This window comes from Hippocampus comes, unplaced genomic scaffold (genome assembly GCF_001891065.2).
Source record: "Hippocampus comes isolate QL1 unplaced genomic scaffold, H_comes_QL1_v1.1 scaffold32, whole genome shotgun sequence".
Taxonomy (NCBI): domain Eukaryota; kingdom Metazoa; phylum Chordata; class Actinopteri; order Syngnathiformes; family Syngnathidae; genus Hippocampus; species Hippocampus comes.
In genome coordinates this window covers 279,915-298,123 of record NW_017806239.1, presented here as the reverse complement: position 1 = coordinate 298,123, position 18,209 = coordinate 279,915, and the positions used below count along the sequence as shown (strand labels likewise).

The following is an 18,209-nucleotide window of genomic DNA, read 5'->3' as shown; positions in this document are numbered from 1 at the left end:
GACTTTTTATTGTTGATGTACAGTATTTTATTTTTGTCGTCATCTTATGATGACAGTTCAGAAATGGCGTGAACAAAATTTCCTGAGAACTCGCACCTCTTTTTTTTTTTTTAGAAAAGGGGAAGTTAAAACAGTTCTGTACAAAAAGAATAATGGAAAAAAAAAACATATATATATATATTTTTTTTTTTTTAACTATGACAGTATGATTGGGTCAATACTGTACTGTATGTTAGTATTCGTAAATTTGAACCTAAGAGTTAACAAATAAAGCACAAACGAAACACTACGGTCAAATTGCTCTTTATTCATCAAATGAAATGTAAATACAATTAAAAAAAATATGGAAATGTTGTTGCTTGGCATGCAGTTGAGGCAATGCAATTGCATCATGCAGTGCTCCCAATATGACAAGTAGTGTCTTAAAATACGTGTGTAAATGTATTTTGAGCAAAGCAAAGTAACACCAAATGAACTGTTACAAAAAAAAAAAAATGTTCAAGGCCACGTAAAGATCCATTCGTAATACTGTCGACCACTGAATCTCAAAGTATGCATTTCTCCAGATACAGTTTTTATTTGAACTTATTTGCAGTGCATCTTAAAAAGGTGTTTAGTTACGTGCAGATTTGTAGCAGGCGGGTACTTGAAACGTGTAAACATTTTTACTTCACGGGCATTTGGCCAGGGGGTATTCACCTTTTACTCCACCTACTTTCAGTGTACTAAAAATGTATTACCTTATTTAATATTTTCATATTCATGGAGCATTTCTTGCTTGCTGTTGAATCTCCCCTGAGAAAACTTCTCATGATAGTTTCCTAATCAGAATGTCAGAGATAGGCCTAAACTTAACAATGGCAGGATGAGGCTTTGGGCCAAAAATGCCGCCGAGTTGCTCCTGAACTTGATCCGACCTTCCACAGCTGGGTGGACAAGCTTCCTTTCAGAGATGTATTTGGACAAAACCACAACGTCCATATCACCTGCAAGAAGCAAATAACATACCTTGGTTCATAATTGCTTGGCATGTTCATATTTTACAAAAGAAATGCTTACACAGCATTTGTTTTTGTACAGAATCCTACAAATTTACAAATCAAAAATGTTTTGCCCGGTACGTTGTTCTGGAGTTAAATTCCTGGGTTCCCTCTTTTGACTTCCCTTATCGGGGTGTGAAACTCAATCGCACAGGCGGTCGAAACTCAAAGCACACTTTAAGTCCTGGGCCGTCAAGTATAAACATTTACTGAATAAAACTTTTTTTTTAAACATGAATATGTCTTGAAACACATGGGATATCGTATTAGTCCAAAATTAAATGAACTTTACCTGTAATTATGGTCAATTAGGTCCTACTTCCTTGAACATAGTAATTGTGTTGAATGATGACTGATTTCTCTTTCCTTTTGACTATTTTACTTACCTTACTTTCTGTCAATTTATTACTGTATATGTTTTTATGTTCAATAAACAAACGAAACGAAACCTGTACTCGGTTTCCCATCAGATTTGAAAAAGATTGAAGACGTGACGGTGGGATTGACCATCCGAAATGGGCTGTTGGTGTGCAGCATGGGATAATCAAGTCCCAGCGTGTTGGCCAAAAACCACTTGAGGCTGACTCAAAGTAGAGATAATAATAATAAAAGTCAATGGATGGACAGATGTTTGGCTGTTGCTCCTTTTACCCCCCCCCCCCCACACACACACTTTCAATACACTTCCGAGATATGTTTGTGCACTATTGTGGTTGCATGTATGTCGTTTTGAAAAGGCCGATGACAGACCAATAGGCAAGTGTGCAGAACATGGAATAAGACTCTTTACACGAGGCAATTTATCAAACACGGTAAAGTCAGCAACACTTAGGCAGCGAACACAGCAGTTCCTGTCATCCATCCATCCATTTTCTGATCCGCTTAACCCTCACAACGGCCGCAGGGGATGCTGGAGCCTATCCCAGCTGTCTTTGGGCAGGAGGAGAGGGGACACCCTGAACCGGTTGCCAGCCAATCACAGGGCACACACAGACGAACAACCATCCACGCTCACACCTCCAATTTTGAGTATCCAAATCAGTCTGCCATGCATGTTTTTGGAACGTGGGAGGAAACCGGAGTACCCGTAGAAAACACATGCAGGTCCGGGGAGAACATGCAAACTCCAAACAGGGAGGCCAGAGCTGAAATTGAACCCGGTACCTCTGCATTGTGAGGTCGACGCGCTAACCACTCGACCACCAGGCCGCCCAGTTCCTGTCAGTGCCTCATATTTGAAAACTAATTCACACCACTTCCGGTGTACTACAGATTTATGCCCATGCTGCATTCCAGGAAGGTGGGAAGACAGCTTTATCTCACATTTCATCTCTTTCGGATTGTACCGTGCAATCTCCTATCCTATCCCAAGTTGGCCCGCACGTGAGGATTCACCCTGCTGATGCAACAGGCTAGCATTTTAATATGGACCATTACTCGGCAGACATTGTGCATTGTGCATCAAAGATCTGTAAGAGGATAAATTAAAGCCAGAAAAGCTTGAATTTATCCTCTTCTTTCAAAAGCTGTAGCCTTTTAAATGGCGCAACATGGTTGGCAGTTAAATCAAATCTGCTGCGGAAAGGAAAATGTAACTGCAAATCGTGTCTTCTTCTGTCTAGTGCCAATAGCCTAGCACATTTTACTGAAAATTTCAAGTCACCGCACTCGCAAGTCATTCTGGCTTTGAATAGTTTGTGTGATTGAGGTTAAAGATAGAAAAAAAAAATAGGATAAATATCTACTAATATCCTTATCGTAAGGAACACTTTGCAGCAGATAAGACTTTGAGACATTGCGGAACTCGTGCATACACACAAGTGGTCACAAACTCGGTTAAAATGTTGTCCGTCTGCCCACCTGTGTTATGCTTCAGCATCTCTTCCTTGAACATGCTGTAGCCGTCACCGCCGCTCACCAAGTAGGAAGGCGTGACTACAGTGTACGTCTTCTCCAGGTCAAGCGGTTCGTACTGGGGCACTCTGCACTGGGTGCAGAGGACAGATAAAGATGCGACCCGCTGGTTTACTGGCTTTGACAGGTCATATTCTACATGGATGCCTGCAAACGTAGAAAAATGTGACGTTTGTTAGAAACAGAGAACGAGATTAACACTCAATCGGGCGTCATCATTTTGTTTGGAACGATGGTCAGATTTTTGATGGTGAGGTGAAAGTGACAATTTTTTGATCAACACCCAACTGGCCGCTAAACAACCTGCAATGATTTCACAACCTGCTGTCTCGGTTTCGTCACTTGGCGGAAGTTACCAAATGATGAACTTGGGCAATATTGTTAGGAGATAAGAAATGATACCTGACACTTGCAGGAATTCTCCATGCATGCCTCCATATCTGTGAACGGAGCGTTCAAAAGCCTTTTTCATGGTTGACCCCTTTATCTGGATCAAGTCCATAGTTTGTTGAAATGGTAAGACAGTCAGGATCTCCTCCATTGTTATGTTACCTGCGAGTAAAGGGTCACACAAAAACACAACAGAGTTATGAAACAAAACTGCCACCTGCCCATCACATGCCAAGAAGTACATCAACACAGGAGACCCCTTGCATTGCTGCTTTGGCCCAGTTTTCTGCTGTCATATTTAGAATGTGGAATACCACCTGGGCGGTCCGGTGGACCAGGGGTTAGCACGTCGACCCCACAGTGCAGAGGTCGTGGGTTCGATTCCAGCTCCGGCCTTCCTTTGTGGAGTTTGCCTGTGTGGGTTTTCTCCGGGTACTCCGATTTCCTCCCACATTCCAAAAACATGCATGGCAGGCTGATTGAACACTCTAAATTGTCCCTTAGGTGTGAGCGTGAGAGCGGATGGTTATTTGTCTGTGTGCCTTGCGATTGGCTGGCAACTGTTTCAGGGTGTCCCCCGCCTACTGCCCGAAGACAGCTGGGATAGGCTCCAGAACGCCCCGCGACCCTTGTGAGCATAAAGCGGATCGGAAAATGGATGGATAGAACACCACCTCAATCTGAGGTGAACTGTGACTGCAAAGTTGAGAAGCATTAAAAAAAAAAAAAAAGTGTCCTCTTCATAGTTTACCGTTTTTGTTGTGTTCATCAATGGCTGTTCGAATGGCTCCGCTGTTCAGTAAACAGACGGCCACGTGATTCCACTGCAGCTCATGAGAGTATTTTAAATTGTGGTTCACCTGACAATCACAAAAGGAAAGAACAAAGTGAGATGTTGAAACTGCTTTTCAACTCTTAACTGATGTGGCTCAAATGGCTCACAAAAATCATCGCAAAATACCAATCTTGATTATTGTCACGATGTTGAAATATTGCTCTTAGACTTATTTAAACTGCCAGTATTAAAACATCCGTACTGTCAACCAAAGCAACATTTCATTGACGTTTTATGTAATGAGTCAATTAAAGAAAAAGGAACATGGATAAATATTTTTTTAAGAAATTACCCAACGGTACAAAGTAGTTGAGAAGCTTTTAAATAACACGGGGAACTAGTTTACAGTCTTGACTGAGTGTATTTACCTATGCAAAACACAAAACAGAGTGCCCTCCCCCGGGAATATGAAGATGCCTTAAAATGTGAACACAAATTTTCCAATCATTAATTAACATGTGGGACAAATGTGCATCTTCTTTAATAACAATACAAATTGCATAGTTTCAAGTTAAAATATAACTACAAAAATAGTCAGAAAAATTAATACTACCGGTACTGTATAATGGGATGCTTCAATGCATTTATCATATTTATTAATATCCAAAGGAAATTACGCAAATTAAAATGAACTCAACAGTGAAAATAAAAATAAAACCGAACATTTTAATTTAGAATCCCAAAATATTTTTGGAGGTATAAACGAAAATAAACGAATTGCCCCCTCAGGGATAATAAAGACACCGTAGATTATAAACGTGACCATTTTTCAATTACGTTGGGTGCTACATAGTCCGTTGACATTAGTGCTGCCTTTAAAATATGCATTAGCATCATCATCATCATCTACCAAGACAGATCAACCAGTTTTGCCATGCTTAATAACATCAATAACACGGTCGATTTCTGCTTTCACCCGGTGGCCTCAGCGGTAGTAGCAGCGAACTGCTAATGCTATGCGTGCTGGCAGCAGTTAATCACAGGCTGGACTTACTCCGTTTGCGTTTTTATGCTTTTCACACCATCAGTTGTTTGGTACTTCTTAAGCTATGCCCAAATTCATAGTTTGCGTCCTTCAAAGGCCGAATTTGTCGGGCACATGACATAAATTCCGGCACGACTTGACCTCACACCTGTGTCCAAATTAATGCGGTCTTCAAATCTGGCCTTTGTTTCCATGGAGATGAGAGGGCTGCTATGGAGAACACTTTAATAGCTGACATTCCTCCGCTCATCTTTGATACTCAAAACATGTACATGGTCAAAGGCACCCTGCGTTTGCACTCGGTGGAGTTTACTTTTAAATGTAAGTATCAGTTTTGGCATTATGCATGGATGGATATCACTTATAAGACATCAGGCGTTTCTAATTTCACCATGTTTTATGCCACCCAAACAGGCAGTCTACATGAGAGTTGGATGCTTCGGAGGACTCAGCCTATGAATTTGGACACAACTTTAGCGCATTTCCACCACGTTTGATCAAGTAAAAACGCATCAGGTGATAACCGTGATCAACCTGATATTTAGCGCAATCACTAACCACAATCATTTTATCGCCCAGACCTATGTGGGTGATTATCTCCCTTGCCTCTGCAACCCAAAATCAAATTGTTGGGCTGTACATGCACCGGCAGGACCTGAGGTTAGTGTCAAAGCTGTTGTGCCAAGCATGTTGTCTCGTGGTTAACTTTGTGGTTTGTCGTGCTGACAGTTTATAGAAGTTCTGATGTAATACCATGGCGTCACAAATCAAGTTTCCCAGGTTGCATTCTCGAAAACGACACTCCTCAAAAGACCCATTGAGGTACACTAATGTTTGGCCGACATATTTTTTCGAGTACTGAGCCAGCTGCTCCTTCCACTTCTCAACATCAGCAAGGATATTGGGATCTGGAGGGCGAAAAGGGGAAATGAAAACATGAAACGAGCTTTTTGCAGCGTACTGTATTCGAATCCCACGCAGCCGGATATGACTGGGTCAGTTACTGCAATCTACCTTGAGGTATGCTCTTGTCCAAAAGGATGGGGTTTCCAACTGCTTTGATAACATTTCCAGCCTGGTCAAAGGTAACCTTCAGGTAGCCCAGGTATTTTCCAAAGGCATACGCCTGGACTACTGGCACATTTCTGCCATCATCTGACCTCACCATGAACGGGTACGGGCCTGCTGGCACTTCAGTAGATGGAGCATGTCCTACAGGGCACAATAATATAAGCTTAATGATATAATTATTAAGTACTAGTGATAGACGGATCGATCCAAAGATTGATACTGGTGTTGGCATTGATATCGATTGATATATTAGTATCAGGACATCAACGATTGAGTCATGGTTTCTCTCCTGTATGCACTGCTGCGGTTTTATCGCATTGATTTTATCCCCTCCTCTTTCTTTTGTTTTGATGTTGTGTTGCCCGTCACGTTACTCAGCATCACCATATAAACATGTAAATAGGTTCAGCCAGCATGACCGAGCCAGCAACGCGGTCAAGCGGCACATCAAAAGGGACCTAAAGGATGGTGGAGAGGAAGACGAGTGCTGCGTGACTCGTTCCAGGTTGCAAATTAAAAAGGGAGTCCAACAATTCACAAACGACACTTTATTCAAGTGGTTGGAAGATTCTAAGAAATTACCCGGAATAGGAAACAAGGAGGAGCAAAATCCCCCACCGCCTGGACTCAAGATACCCAAGCCCCCCCACCCACTTGCTGTGTATACTGGTAAAGGCCTTTCAGTCTAGCAGACATCATCCAGGTAAATATCCTCAGAAGGCAACTCCGCAAGTATAAATTATGCTTAGATACTGAGGCAACATATCTATCCCATAGAAATGTGTTCTTGAAATGAATACATTTACTGGAACAAAAGTACTACTGTAATACCGCTCAGATTATAATGGACTCCAGTATATATAAACAATGGTATCACGCATGAGAGGGTTACTGTGTACTTACTAAATTTACATTATAATAAGTGAACAAATACATCTGTTATGAATATAAAGTATTTTAAATTTACAGTTAAAAAAATTCCCAAATCATTCCCCCCTTTTTTAAATGAATAATTCCAAGGAAAAATGGCACACAAATACGTAATGGTCATAAAAAAATATGAGTTTGCAATTTCACAATGCATCATCCTTAACTATTAGGAGGTATTGGAACAGATATGAGAAAAACTGGCCCCGCATTCATTTGGTGGAGAATCAATACTAAATCTTGTCCTTTGTAGTCTCGCACAGACTCATCTAACGTTTCCTCCTTAACATACATCTACCATCTTATTTGTTTCAGCAAAGAGGTTATGCTTTCACCATCAGTTTGGTTTATCCCAAAACTTGTCCAGGTGGGGATGGAGGGCTGTGCTGACGTAAAATGCAACTGATTTTTAACATGTCTTTTTCAACCTCCTTTGACAAGACAACAATGTCAATGCAACAAATGCTTTAAGACTTCATCCAAATAAGCATGTAGGAGTTGCCCACTGCATCCTAACCCAAGCATCCGGTTTCTGTAAATCTTGCCTTAACCCTTTCATTCACCCCGTAACCTGATAACATGATAAGATGTCCACTGTAGTAACCGCTGTTCCTGAAAGGTGTAATAAGGTTCACCGGTAAGCTGGATCCTATCTCAGCTAACTCTCGGCAAGAGGTGGAGTACATTCTGGACTCAATTGCAGGTCACATGCAGACAAACAAGCATCCACATGCCCATTCATCCTATAGGCAAGTCTTTACTCTTCACAAAACTTCAGAAAAAAATGAGAACATGCACGTGCGTATCCATGTATGTAAGAGCATATGCTGGATTCCAGCCCCAGTTGGATTTATGTCAAATCACGATTGAAGTATTGATTGAGGATGACGGGCAAATACGTACCGGTGTATAGGAATGTGTTGGTGTGTCCTCCAATAACTACGTCGATCCCTCTGACTCGCTTGGCAATTAATTGATCCACATCAAAGCCAGAGTGTCCCAGGGCGATGATCTTGTTATAGCCGAGTGCGTGCAGCTTGTCAACCTCCACCTGCAGGGATGCCACCTCGTCCTCAAACTTTAGGTGTGGCCCTAATACGCAAACATAAGAACAAAGTCAAGGTTCAGCAACTGGTTCGTGCAGCTCTGACAATACAATGTATACAATTTGTACAAACAGCACTGAAGGAGTGAATCCATCCTACCTTTTCGAAATAAGAGCCATGCAGAAGTCCATTGAGAAATGAGAGGATTTTACCATTGCAAAATCGATTTCAAAATAAATGTATGAAGTGACATGTAAATGGGCAATGGAAAAAATTAAAAAATGTATTTATACATCTTGGTTTCAATATTATTTCTGTGGACTGCAACATTTTAATTACTGTAATTACAGCTGATTGGAAATGCACACTTTTTAAAAGGATGACTATGAAATTGACAGCTTTTAAGTTTCATTACACATGTTAACTTTTAACACATATCAAAGTTAACAGTGGTAAAACGGAACTTTTAACACATATCAAAGTTAACAGTGGTAAAATGGATGATGCAGAGAGAAAGAGAGAGTTGTGCTTTCTGTCGCAGAGAGAGAGAGAGAGAGAGAGAGAGAGAGAGAGAGCTCGAGTTGTGCTTTCTGTCGTTGATGTTAACACAAATAGAGAGATTTTGGTGAGAGTCTAAGCTCTACAATTTGTACTTTTACTTAAGGAGTTGAAGCACTACTACAAATAGAGAGATTTTGGTGAGAGTCTAAGCTCTAGAATTTGTACTTTTACTTAAGGAGTTGGAGCACTACTTTTATTTTTGCTAGTCTTTTTTTTACCCCATTAAAACTCGTTCACTCCCCAAAGACATATTTATATGTCTTTTCACACTCCACACGTTCAACCCCAGATACTTTTTCCCCCAATTTTCCCAAGACTTAGGGTAAAAAAAGGGGTCTAAAATTGGCTGATGCTGAATGAGTTAAGTGTACTTCTGCTTAGGTACAGGGCTATGAGTACTGAAGCGACCGGTGGATATTTCTGATTACGTGATATGGTCTATGAGGTAACCGCGTCCTCCTTTCGTTAATAGGAAAGAGAGAGAGACATGGCCTTATATAGGCAATTAATTGCCTCAAATCAGTTTACAATAAAAATTCGAAATGAATGGTGATACTGCACGTTTTTACCTGGAATCGACAAGAAGGGGGTTTCCGTGGTGGTGTATCCCACCACGGCCACTTTTTCCAAGCCCACATCGATCACCACGTGAGGCCGGTAGTAGCGGCTGAAGTTGGCTACCAGAGTCTGGTCCGGTTTGATGTTCGAGCTCACCATTGAGCAATTAATATTCTGCAGGAAAGGCGAGATAAGACCCTCCACTCCATTGTCAAACTCGTGGTTCCCGAAAGCCTGTGTGGCGCACACAACACAAAAGTTGTTTACACTTGCAAGACTTGACCTGGCAGCGTTTCAAAAGACAATTACCATCACGTTATAGCCAAGTTTGTTCATAAAGTGAGCCGCTTCCGCGCCTTTGTAGTAATTAAACCACACGGTGCCTTGGAACTGGTCGCCGGCGTCTAGTAGCAAGACATTCTTCTCCTCCCTGCGGATCTGCGACACCTTACTGAAGCGTCGCGCAACTCCCGCGAAGCAGAGACCCGCGTCGGGACACTTCCCAGAGTCCACGCTGGTCTCTTCGATGCGCGCGTGGATGTCATTGGTGTGCAGCAGTGTTAGCTCCAAACTCGAAACCCGCTGCCAAGCGTCGAATAGCAGCATCAAGTGGAGGCAAACCGAGACCGGCTTCCACGAGAAACTCATCGCGTGTGTGTGCGTCTGCCAGTGTGCGTCGGCTGGGGCTGGGGGTGGGGGGGGGTGGGGGGAGTGACCAAGACGCGTAAAAGGGCAAGCGGAAAAGGCGTAGTCTTCCCTTTCGTCTGCGGTTTGGGTCTTTGGAATTTTTTCGGAGGAGTGATTTTTTTTTTTTTTTTTTTTTTTGCGTAACCGAGGGGGGTTTGTAGTGCACTGACCACAACGCGTGAAAGGGCAAGCGGAAAAGGCGTGGGCTCCTCTCTCCTCTGCAGTTTGGGTCGTGGAGGAAACGTAGTCCCGACAGAGTATTTTTTTTTGTACTTTCTTTGCGTAACGTCTTCACTGTGGGTCTACCAGTGTTTCTTCAGCATACAACTCTTCTTGGGTACCGATTCACGCAACGATTAAACAGTTTAATATATCTACTTGTCCATCCATCCTCTAATCCGTTTATCCTCAGAAAAGTCGCCGGCGCGCTGGAGCGTATCCCAGCTGTCTTCAGACAGTAGGCGGGGTAAACCCTGAACTGGTTGCCAGCCAGGGCACACATATACGAACTACCATTTGCCCTTACAACACTAAGGGACAATATAGAGTGTTACATTAAGCCGCCATGCAGGTTTTTCGTATGTGGGAGGAAAACCGAGTACCCGGAGAAAACCCAAACAGGCACAGGGAGAACATGCAAACTCCACACTGTCCATAGCCAGAATCGAACCCTGCACTGTGAGGCGGACCTGCTAATCAGTTGATCACCTTGCCGTATTCCTACTTGTGAAATAACAAATGCATATTTATATATGTATGTGTATATTCATCTTTGCGCAGATACTGATGTTAATGATTTCTCACAAGTTACCAACAACGATTTAACAATGTAGGAAACAGATCACTTTTATTTCTCCTCTATTTTACCCCAACAGACCAGCTCAAAATTTGGAGGAGCACTTTAATTCATTTACAGTGTAGACGTCAAGCGGAACCACTCACCTTCTGTGGCAGAGCTACGTGGTAGCAAGGAGTGGTCAGGAAACATGTCTGAATACTTTTTTCTGATTTCTCTTTTCAGTATGGAACAATTGAGTCTTACGTCAGTGCCACCAATATCCATTACGTTCGTTCACATTGTAGCAAAGTAACATGGCTGAGAAGTCATTGAAAGTTAAGGGCACACTTATGCTCAACACATTACAAGCAGGAACAAACCCAAGTAAAATGCATCACTTAAAATTGTGAAGAATGAAAACGTTTTTTGTCATCGTGCTTTTTAGATATAGTTTTAGTTATAATAAGTAGTATGCAAAACGGCGTCGGCTCTGACTGGCTCTTAGCTAGCAAATGCATGAGAAAGAAGTACACTGTCTGCAAAGCAACCACGAGCAGAGATAACAACGAAAAAAAAACCGTTTAAAAATGTGAATTGGATTTCTGACATTTACTTCCAAGCATAAAATTTTCACATAAACATCAAGAAATGTGGATTAAATATGACGTAATAATTTAACTTCGAAAATACATCCACAAATACAATCCAGTTAGGATTGTCCTCCCTGTGCGTGAATGGCGACCCACAGTGGCCAGAGTTAGGTATAGCAGAATCATTTCCAAGATTATGCCAATTACTGTACACGATTTTACATTCAAGTGTGATACTTTAATGGCATAGGAACCCCTCATTTAATTAATTCATTCAATACTAGTAACTAAAAATATGTTATTCGAGTGAAAAAAATGTTGATTTGAAATAATTCAAGCCAATTTACAGGGGAAAAACATCCAAGTAAAGTGAATTTAAAGCTCAAATACAGTTGGTGGCTGTAAAATATAACATTAGAGGAAACTATATATGGATTTAACATAATGTTGTCTTTTTTAATAAGAAAACGGCATCAGTAAATGTCAAAGCAGGCCACAGAAGAGTGTTTAAACCCTTTTTGAGTGTATGTATCGCAAATTAACAAACACTAGATAAGTGAACGTTGTTTGTAACCCTTTCATGCACAAATAATGCTAATCTACATCAGGATTTTTTTTGTCAAGTGTTTTTATTAGTCTTGAGCCATGGAAAAAAATGGCAGTGGATGGCAACACACATGAGGGTCCATTGTAGTGGTTGATGCACAACTGTGACATTAAGATTAATTAATATTAGAGAAAACAACATTTAAATAGCTGTCCATTCAAGTCACCGCTGTCCCTGAAAGGGTTAAAGTGCGACATAAACAAAACAGATTTGAGTTGAGTATAAGTATAATATTTGACAAAAATATTGATTGAACACAATTTAAACCCTTTCCTTTTAAACTGAGAAAGTAACGTAAAAGAAAGTCAAAATGGAGAAGTGTTTAAATATACCTTCTGGCATCCAATCATCCATCCATTTTCAATACCGCTCCGCCAGCCGACTTGAGGTGAGAGACAGGATAGACAACGGACTGGATGCAAGCCAAATGCTGCACCATTTGACAGTACTCATTTCATATTTGAGGACAAATATTGATGTTGCATCATTTTAACTGCTTTACTGGGTAAACAACATCAATCAAAGTCAAAGTAGAGCTCAGAGGAGAGTTGAAATGAATGCCGCATAATTTTAACCTTTTGAAATCAATCATTCAATCGATGAAATGTTACTGACAATTTTCATACATAGAAATGCAACTCAAAGTGCAAACTGTGCAATAAAAACATTCAAAATACAACGTAAGACCTTCCCCGTCCGTCCTAAGTTAAAAATGTTTCTGAATCCAGATGATTTTATTTCGTGCAAACACGTGACAAAATAAAACTTAGTAAATTCAACACACCATTTTTTTTCAGTGTGTGTGTGGGGGGGGGGAACAATATTGGTCAAGTCAAAATATAGCTAGATGTGTTTAAAAACACCTCTACAAGTTAAAAAAAAAATTGGAAGTGTGTTTAAATACTCCTGTTCCTTGTAAAATACAATATTTGTAAAGTGCTTTTTCAATAAAAGTTGAGCTGAGTGTTTAATGGAAACAACTTTGCAGTCGTATGATTGAAAGTAGAGCATAAAAATTGTTTCATTGCACTTTTTTGCTGTCTGAATATGTCAGAAAAACAATATTGATGAAACATCATTTAAACCTTTTTTTAATGTGAAAACATAATCTGAAAAAAAAGTCAAAGTACCGCTTAAATGCGTATTTCAAATCAACCGCTGACTATACAGACATAATTTTGGAATGGGGGGGGGGGGAAAATCCATATCCATCTGCCGTCAGACTTTGCAGTACGCGGCGACACTGTTCAGTCACAAATGAATTGTGTGATAATAACCCAACAAACAACGTTAGCGATGGGAAGAACACAGCAAACGGCAAGAGCGGGAGCTCAGCTGTCAGGGAGCGAAATGAAAAGCAATAAAAGTTGACAGTATAATACTGCACGCAGGAGGTGCGGAACAATGCTAAGTGACAAGTGAAAACACCCGTGTGCAATCAGGTTGGCATGCATCACTGCGCTGAGAGCCTGTGCTTCAATTCTCAAACAAATCTCATTGGTAGCAAACGGCTAGAGTGATAAACGGAAACGCGTTTATATATTTTTATCTACGAAAATGTACTTGTCCTTAAGTCCCTAACTGTAGTCTTGTATGTGCATTCACTTTCAAGGCTTATGAGTACACTCTCTTGAGAGTGCAAAGCTAAATGCACATCTTTTATTATTCCATACGCAAGGACGCCAACAGCGCCAGATGAAATCAGGGTCCCGGCCACTGTGTCCAACATCTGTGTCAAGACTCTGAAGCTTGAATAAAAGTAGCCTGCGGGTTCAGGGGTGTGGTCAGAATTTTTTCCAGTGGGGTGGCAAGGATGACACAACACCTCAGTGAGGGGAGGCCAGGTGTAGCCGTGCATGTGTGTGCATGCGCGCAGGTGTGTGAGTCGTTCACAGTCAAAGTCTCATGAAATCAAATTCACAGAATAATGCCCATCGCACTCATAATCAAGCAGGAACAAGTCAAAGTGAAAAGCAACATTTTACCCTACAAACAGACTCCACATCAAAGTAAAAACATCCAATAATTCGGCCTTTGCTGACTTTAATCAGAAAAGAGGAAACCTTTTCAATTGAGGCCCTATTATTGACATCCATGTACCCGGCTTTCAGTACAATGGCAGGCTATTGATGCATTTCAAGATTTTTATTAACCCTTTCGTTCACCAATAATGATAACCTGTAACCTGATAACATGACAAGCCGTCCACTGTTGTAACCTCTGTCCCTGAAAGGGTTAGTAATAAATAACTTGACTTGCCATTACTCAGTCAGAGCGTATAAAAATTTTTGTGGGGAGCAAGGACGGTATTCACATACTCACAGATTTATTTATTTATTTATTTCTCAGAAGTGCACCTCTTCACTATTTTTGCGCTCAGGCCAAAACAAGCAAGTTTTACTTTAGCACCATTTTCTGGCATCTTGGTGTTGACGAACTTTGTTGAAGTGAGTTAAGGTGTTTCATGAGACAAACTAGTGCATTGCCACCATCTTTTTGCAGCTTGGTCACGTGAAACTATGTTTATATGAATTAAATAACTTTATTCAGACAGAGTGCTTTTCCACCATTCTGGCATCTCTTGGCAATTATTAACCTTTTGGGGGTGCACCGGTTATGCTTGGTCCCTCTACCCAGGGAATAGCTGGTTACTTGTCAAATGCACCTTCAATACAGTATTTTACGAATAATACATTAATTGCACTTCAATTGCATATTTATAATAAGTTAATGGGCAGCCCGGTAATCCAGTCGTTAGCGCGTCGACTTAACGGTGCAGAGGTACCGGGTTTGATTCCAGCTCCAGCCTTCCTGTGTGGAGTTTGCATGTTCTGCCCATGCCTATGTGGGTTTTCTCCGGGTACTCTGGTTTCCTCCCACATTCCAAAAACATGCATGGCAGGCTGAGTGAACATTCCAAATTGTCCCTAGGCGTGAGTGTGAGTGTGAGCGTGGATGGTTGTTTGTCTCTGTGTGCCCTGCGATTGGCTGGCAACCAGTTGAGGGTGTCCCCCGCCTACTGCCCGAAGACAGCTGGGATAGACTCCAGCATGCCCCGCGACCTTTGTGAGGATAAAGCAGATCAGAAAATGGATGGATGGATGGATGATAATAAGTTAATGTAGTTTTTAAAAAAATTAATAAGCTCCAATTAAATAAAAAAAGAGCCTTTACAAACAGAACCAATCCGTTTTATACATTCATTATTGTCGTGGTTGCAAACACTTGACCCCGTTTGTTTACTTTATCATGAGAGGGGCACCATATGAGAAATCTCTCGATCTGATGCCCTCGTATTCTTCACCATGGCAACCACAATAATAAATGCCCCTTTTTCAATGAGTACCCTTCTGACAGTGTGACAGTATGCAATTCAATGCATAAGAAATGACCAAGAGCAAAGGCAAGCACCCTTACATATGGAAGGCGATGCACGGGTGTTGTCACTCGATGATGCAGAGTGCATAGAGCCTCCTTTTTCCCCAGCAGGCAAGCTGTAGACACACATGGCAGCTTTGTCGCCATGGAGACCTGCAGGCTTTAGGAACTCGTGGGTAAGGAGCCAAAGCCTATTGAGTGGGAACCGTGCCTCTGTGAAATACTGAGTGAACCAAAAAAAAAGAAGTTGTCGTCCACTTCTTCCTTGTGCTAATAGATCTTGACAAGCTTTGGACGCCTCCATCCAACCCTCTGAAAACACTTAGTGGAGATCAGTGCATGTGCGCGCGTGAGAGAGAGGCGCATTTACGGCATCATTGAACACTAATGGCTACAAAATGCTGCAAAGGTCATCGTAACGGAATGTGCATTTACAGATGCAGCTTAATAAATTGAAATATTGTAGGAAAGCTATTTTGTGCCGGTTGTTCAATTAAAAATGTGAAACTTTCCTATTATACAGATGAATTAAACTCAAAGAAATAGTTTTCGGAAAGCTAATTCCTACAGAATTTCTTTGTTAAAAATCACTTGTATTGTTTCTTATGTAGCATTTAAAGATTTTTTTAAACCCTTTCAGGGACAGCGGTTACTACAGTGGACAATTGATCATGTTATCAGTTTACAGGTTATCATTATTTGTGCATGAAAGGGTTAATCAACAGTAATTTATAACTATGAAAATGGTTTGAAAGGAAAGCATTAGTTTTTCTCACTTGCTTCGGTACATTTCTTAGATCAGAAGTGAATTTCTCAAAACTTCTAGTTCAATTTTCACATGGAGAGTGTCCCATGTTGACATTTAGAATTTTTTCCCCAGCGCTGTCTTTTCCTTTCTGTATCATAATGACATTTTTTTTTCTTAACAAATTATATTGCCAACAGGCAAAGAGAAATGTGAATCTTGCCCAGTCTTTTGCAATCACTCTTCCACATGCACAAAGGTATAACTTTCAATTTAGAACACTGAATTTGTCCCCAAAACTTAAGCGACATTTTCCATCAGAACATCCCCCAGAGCACACCGTCGTATTGACAACAACATGACTAATTAGTTGACTGTCTTATCCGTACACAGTGACACCAAGTCTTGTCGTTCTGATGGCACTGACATAAATATGTATGTTATAGCTTTTGCAATGGAACCATGATGTTTTAACATTTGCATATAGAGTTTTGAGGAGTGTACTTTCTGCTTTGCAAATTTCATTTCGGATCTGTGAAATGTACCAAAGCGACCGAGAAAAACTGAAAAGATTTCAGTGTTTGTAGTGAATCTATATAATACTGAGGATCCCCTTTTGAATTGAACTATGAACATAAATGTTATTTTAAGTCATTGAGATGCACCTAATTAAAGAACCCTTTCAGGGTCAGCGGTTACTACAGTGAACAGCTTATCAGGTTACAGGGTCAAAATAGTTTGTATCAGCAATAGAGGACAGAATCTACCTCATGGAAGACTGACAGACAGACAGTTAGATGAATGCGCATCTTTTTCTCTTCAGCACTTTATCTTCTCTTAACAGCCCTTGTTCAGGTCACTGCTTCTTTTGTAATAAATATCCCAGAAAAAGCCATTAAAAAATGACCTATTGTTGAACCGGTTCTTCACATTTGGTGCTAAAGCGGCTGACACTTCCCTTGCTAAATATTCAATCCAAAGCAATGCGGTGCCTCTGGGCAGCTGCACGCAGTCATTTGGCAAAGTATGACTAAACATAATAGTATAAGGTCAGGATTCTTGTCACCTTGTAGTTTGACCATGTTGGAATTATTTTGGACACGTTAGCTGCCAGAAAACACACTGCATGTAGGATTCAGAGGAAAGTCAGCCAGGAACTTCCAGTTTGAGTAACACCATATAGGTGCCACACTCATGGTGACTCATGAAGAGGAGGTAGTAAAGCAACATTGACACTGTATTTCTCGCAGCCACGGAAGTACCTTTTTGCCCAAAACGTGCGCTGTAGGTTTTGGGCAATTTTTTTTTTCCACCCTTCTGTATTCAAGTCTTGCTCAGTTTTCTCACATTCCCTGAATGACAAGTCGCAGGGCTAAGGTTGTGTCCCAGAGGTTCAAAGGCACATAGGGATGCCAGTGTGTTTCCTCTCCGCCAGTCATGTTGAATATTTAGTCGCAGTTCAGGATTCATGGTTTGAGATTTGCGGTTCAAGACTCGCGGCTCTGGATTCGTGGTTCATGATTCGCGGTTCAGGATTCACGGTTCAAGATTCGCGGTTCAACACTAGCGACTCAAGATACGTAGTTCAGGATTCGCGGTTCACGATTCGCGGCTCAAGATTCGTGGTTCAGGATTCACGGTTCAAGATTCGTGGTTCACGATTCAGTGTTTAAGATTCGTGGTTCTGGATTCGTGCTTGATGATTCGCGGTTCGAGATTCGCGGTTCAAGACTCACGACTCAAGATACGTGGTTCAGAATTCGCGGTTCACAATTCGTGGTTCACGATTCAGTGTTTAAGATTTGCGGTTCAGGATTCACAGTTCGAGATTTGCGGTTCAAGACTCGCGACTCAAGATATACGGTTCACGATTCACTGTTCACGATTCGCAGTTCAAGATTTGTGGTTCAAGACTCATTGAATAAATGTTTTTGGAATTTGGGAGGAAACCAGAAAGGTACCAGAAATAACAGGCAAATTCCACACAGGAAAGTGAGGGCCAAAATTCCAACCTCATTCGTGTGAGGCTGGGAGGTAATTTCAAGTTGCAATTCAAAACTGACTGAAAACTCCAGTTGTTATTATTATTATTTTTTA

At 41.1% G+C, this 18,209-nt stretch overlaps 1 protein-coding gene across 1 annotated transcript; it reads right to left on the bottom strand.

Moving 5' to 3' along the window:
• Window positions 1–290: 290 nt before the first annotated feature.
• nt5e (5'-nucleotidase, ecto (CD73)) lies at window positions 291–10,033 on the bottom strand. Its single transcript, XM_019857367.1, has 9 exons — window positions 9,637–10,033; window positions 9,339–9,561; window positions 8,066–8,254; window positions 6,179–6,376; window positions 5,918–6,072; window positions 4,096–4,204; window positions 3,357–3,506; window positions 2,901–3,101; window positions 291–986 (listed from the first exon to the last, which is right to left on the bottom strand). The coding sequence occupies exons 1-9, from the start codon at window positions 9,973–9,975 to the stop codon at window positions 826–828; spliced, it is 1,725 nt and encodes a 574-aa protein (XP_019712926.1). The 5' UTR covers window positions 9,976–10,033; the 3' UTR covers window positions 291–825.
• Between the last annotated feature and the right edge of the window lie 8,176 nt (window positions 10,034–18,209).

Excerpts from the sequence above, each read along its gene's own strand:
- nt5e (XM_019857367.1), bottom strand. The coding sequence starts at position 9,975 with ATGAGTTTCTCGTGGAAGCCGGTCTCGGTTTGCCTCCACTTGATGCTG. Across the intron at positions 9,562-9,636 it reads AACTTGGCTATAACGTGATG|GCTTTCGGGAACCACGAGTT; the intron begins GTAATTGTCTTT and ends TGCGCCACACAG. Across the intron at positions 4,205-5,917 it reads ACTTGATTTGTGACGCCATG|GTGAACCACAATTTAAAATA; the intron begins GTATTACATCAG and ends TGTGATTGTCAG.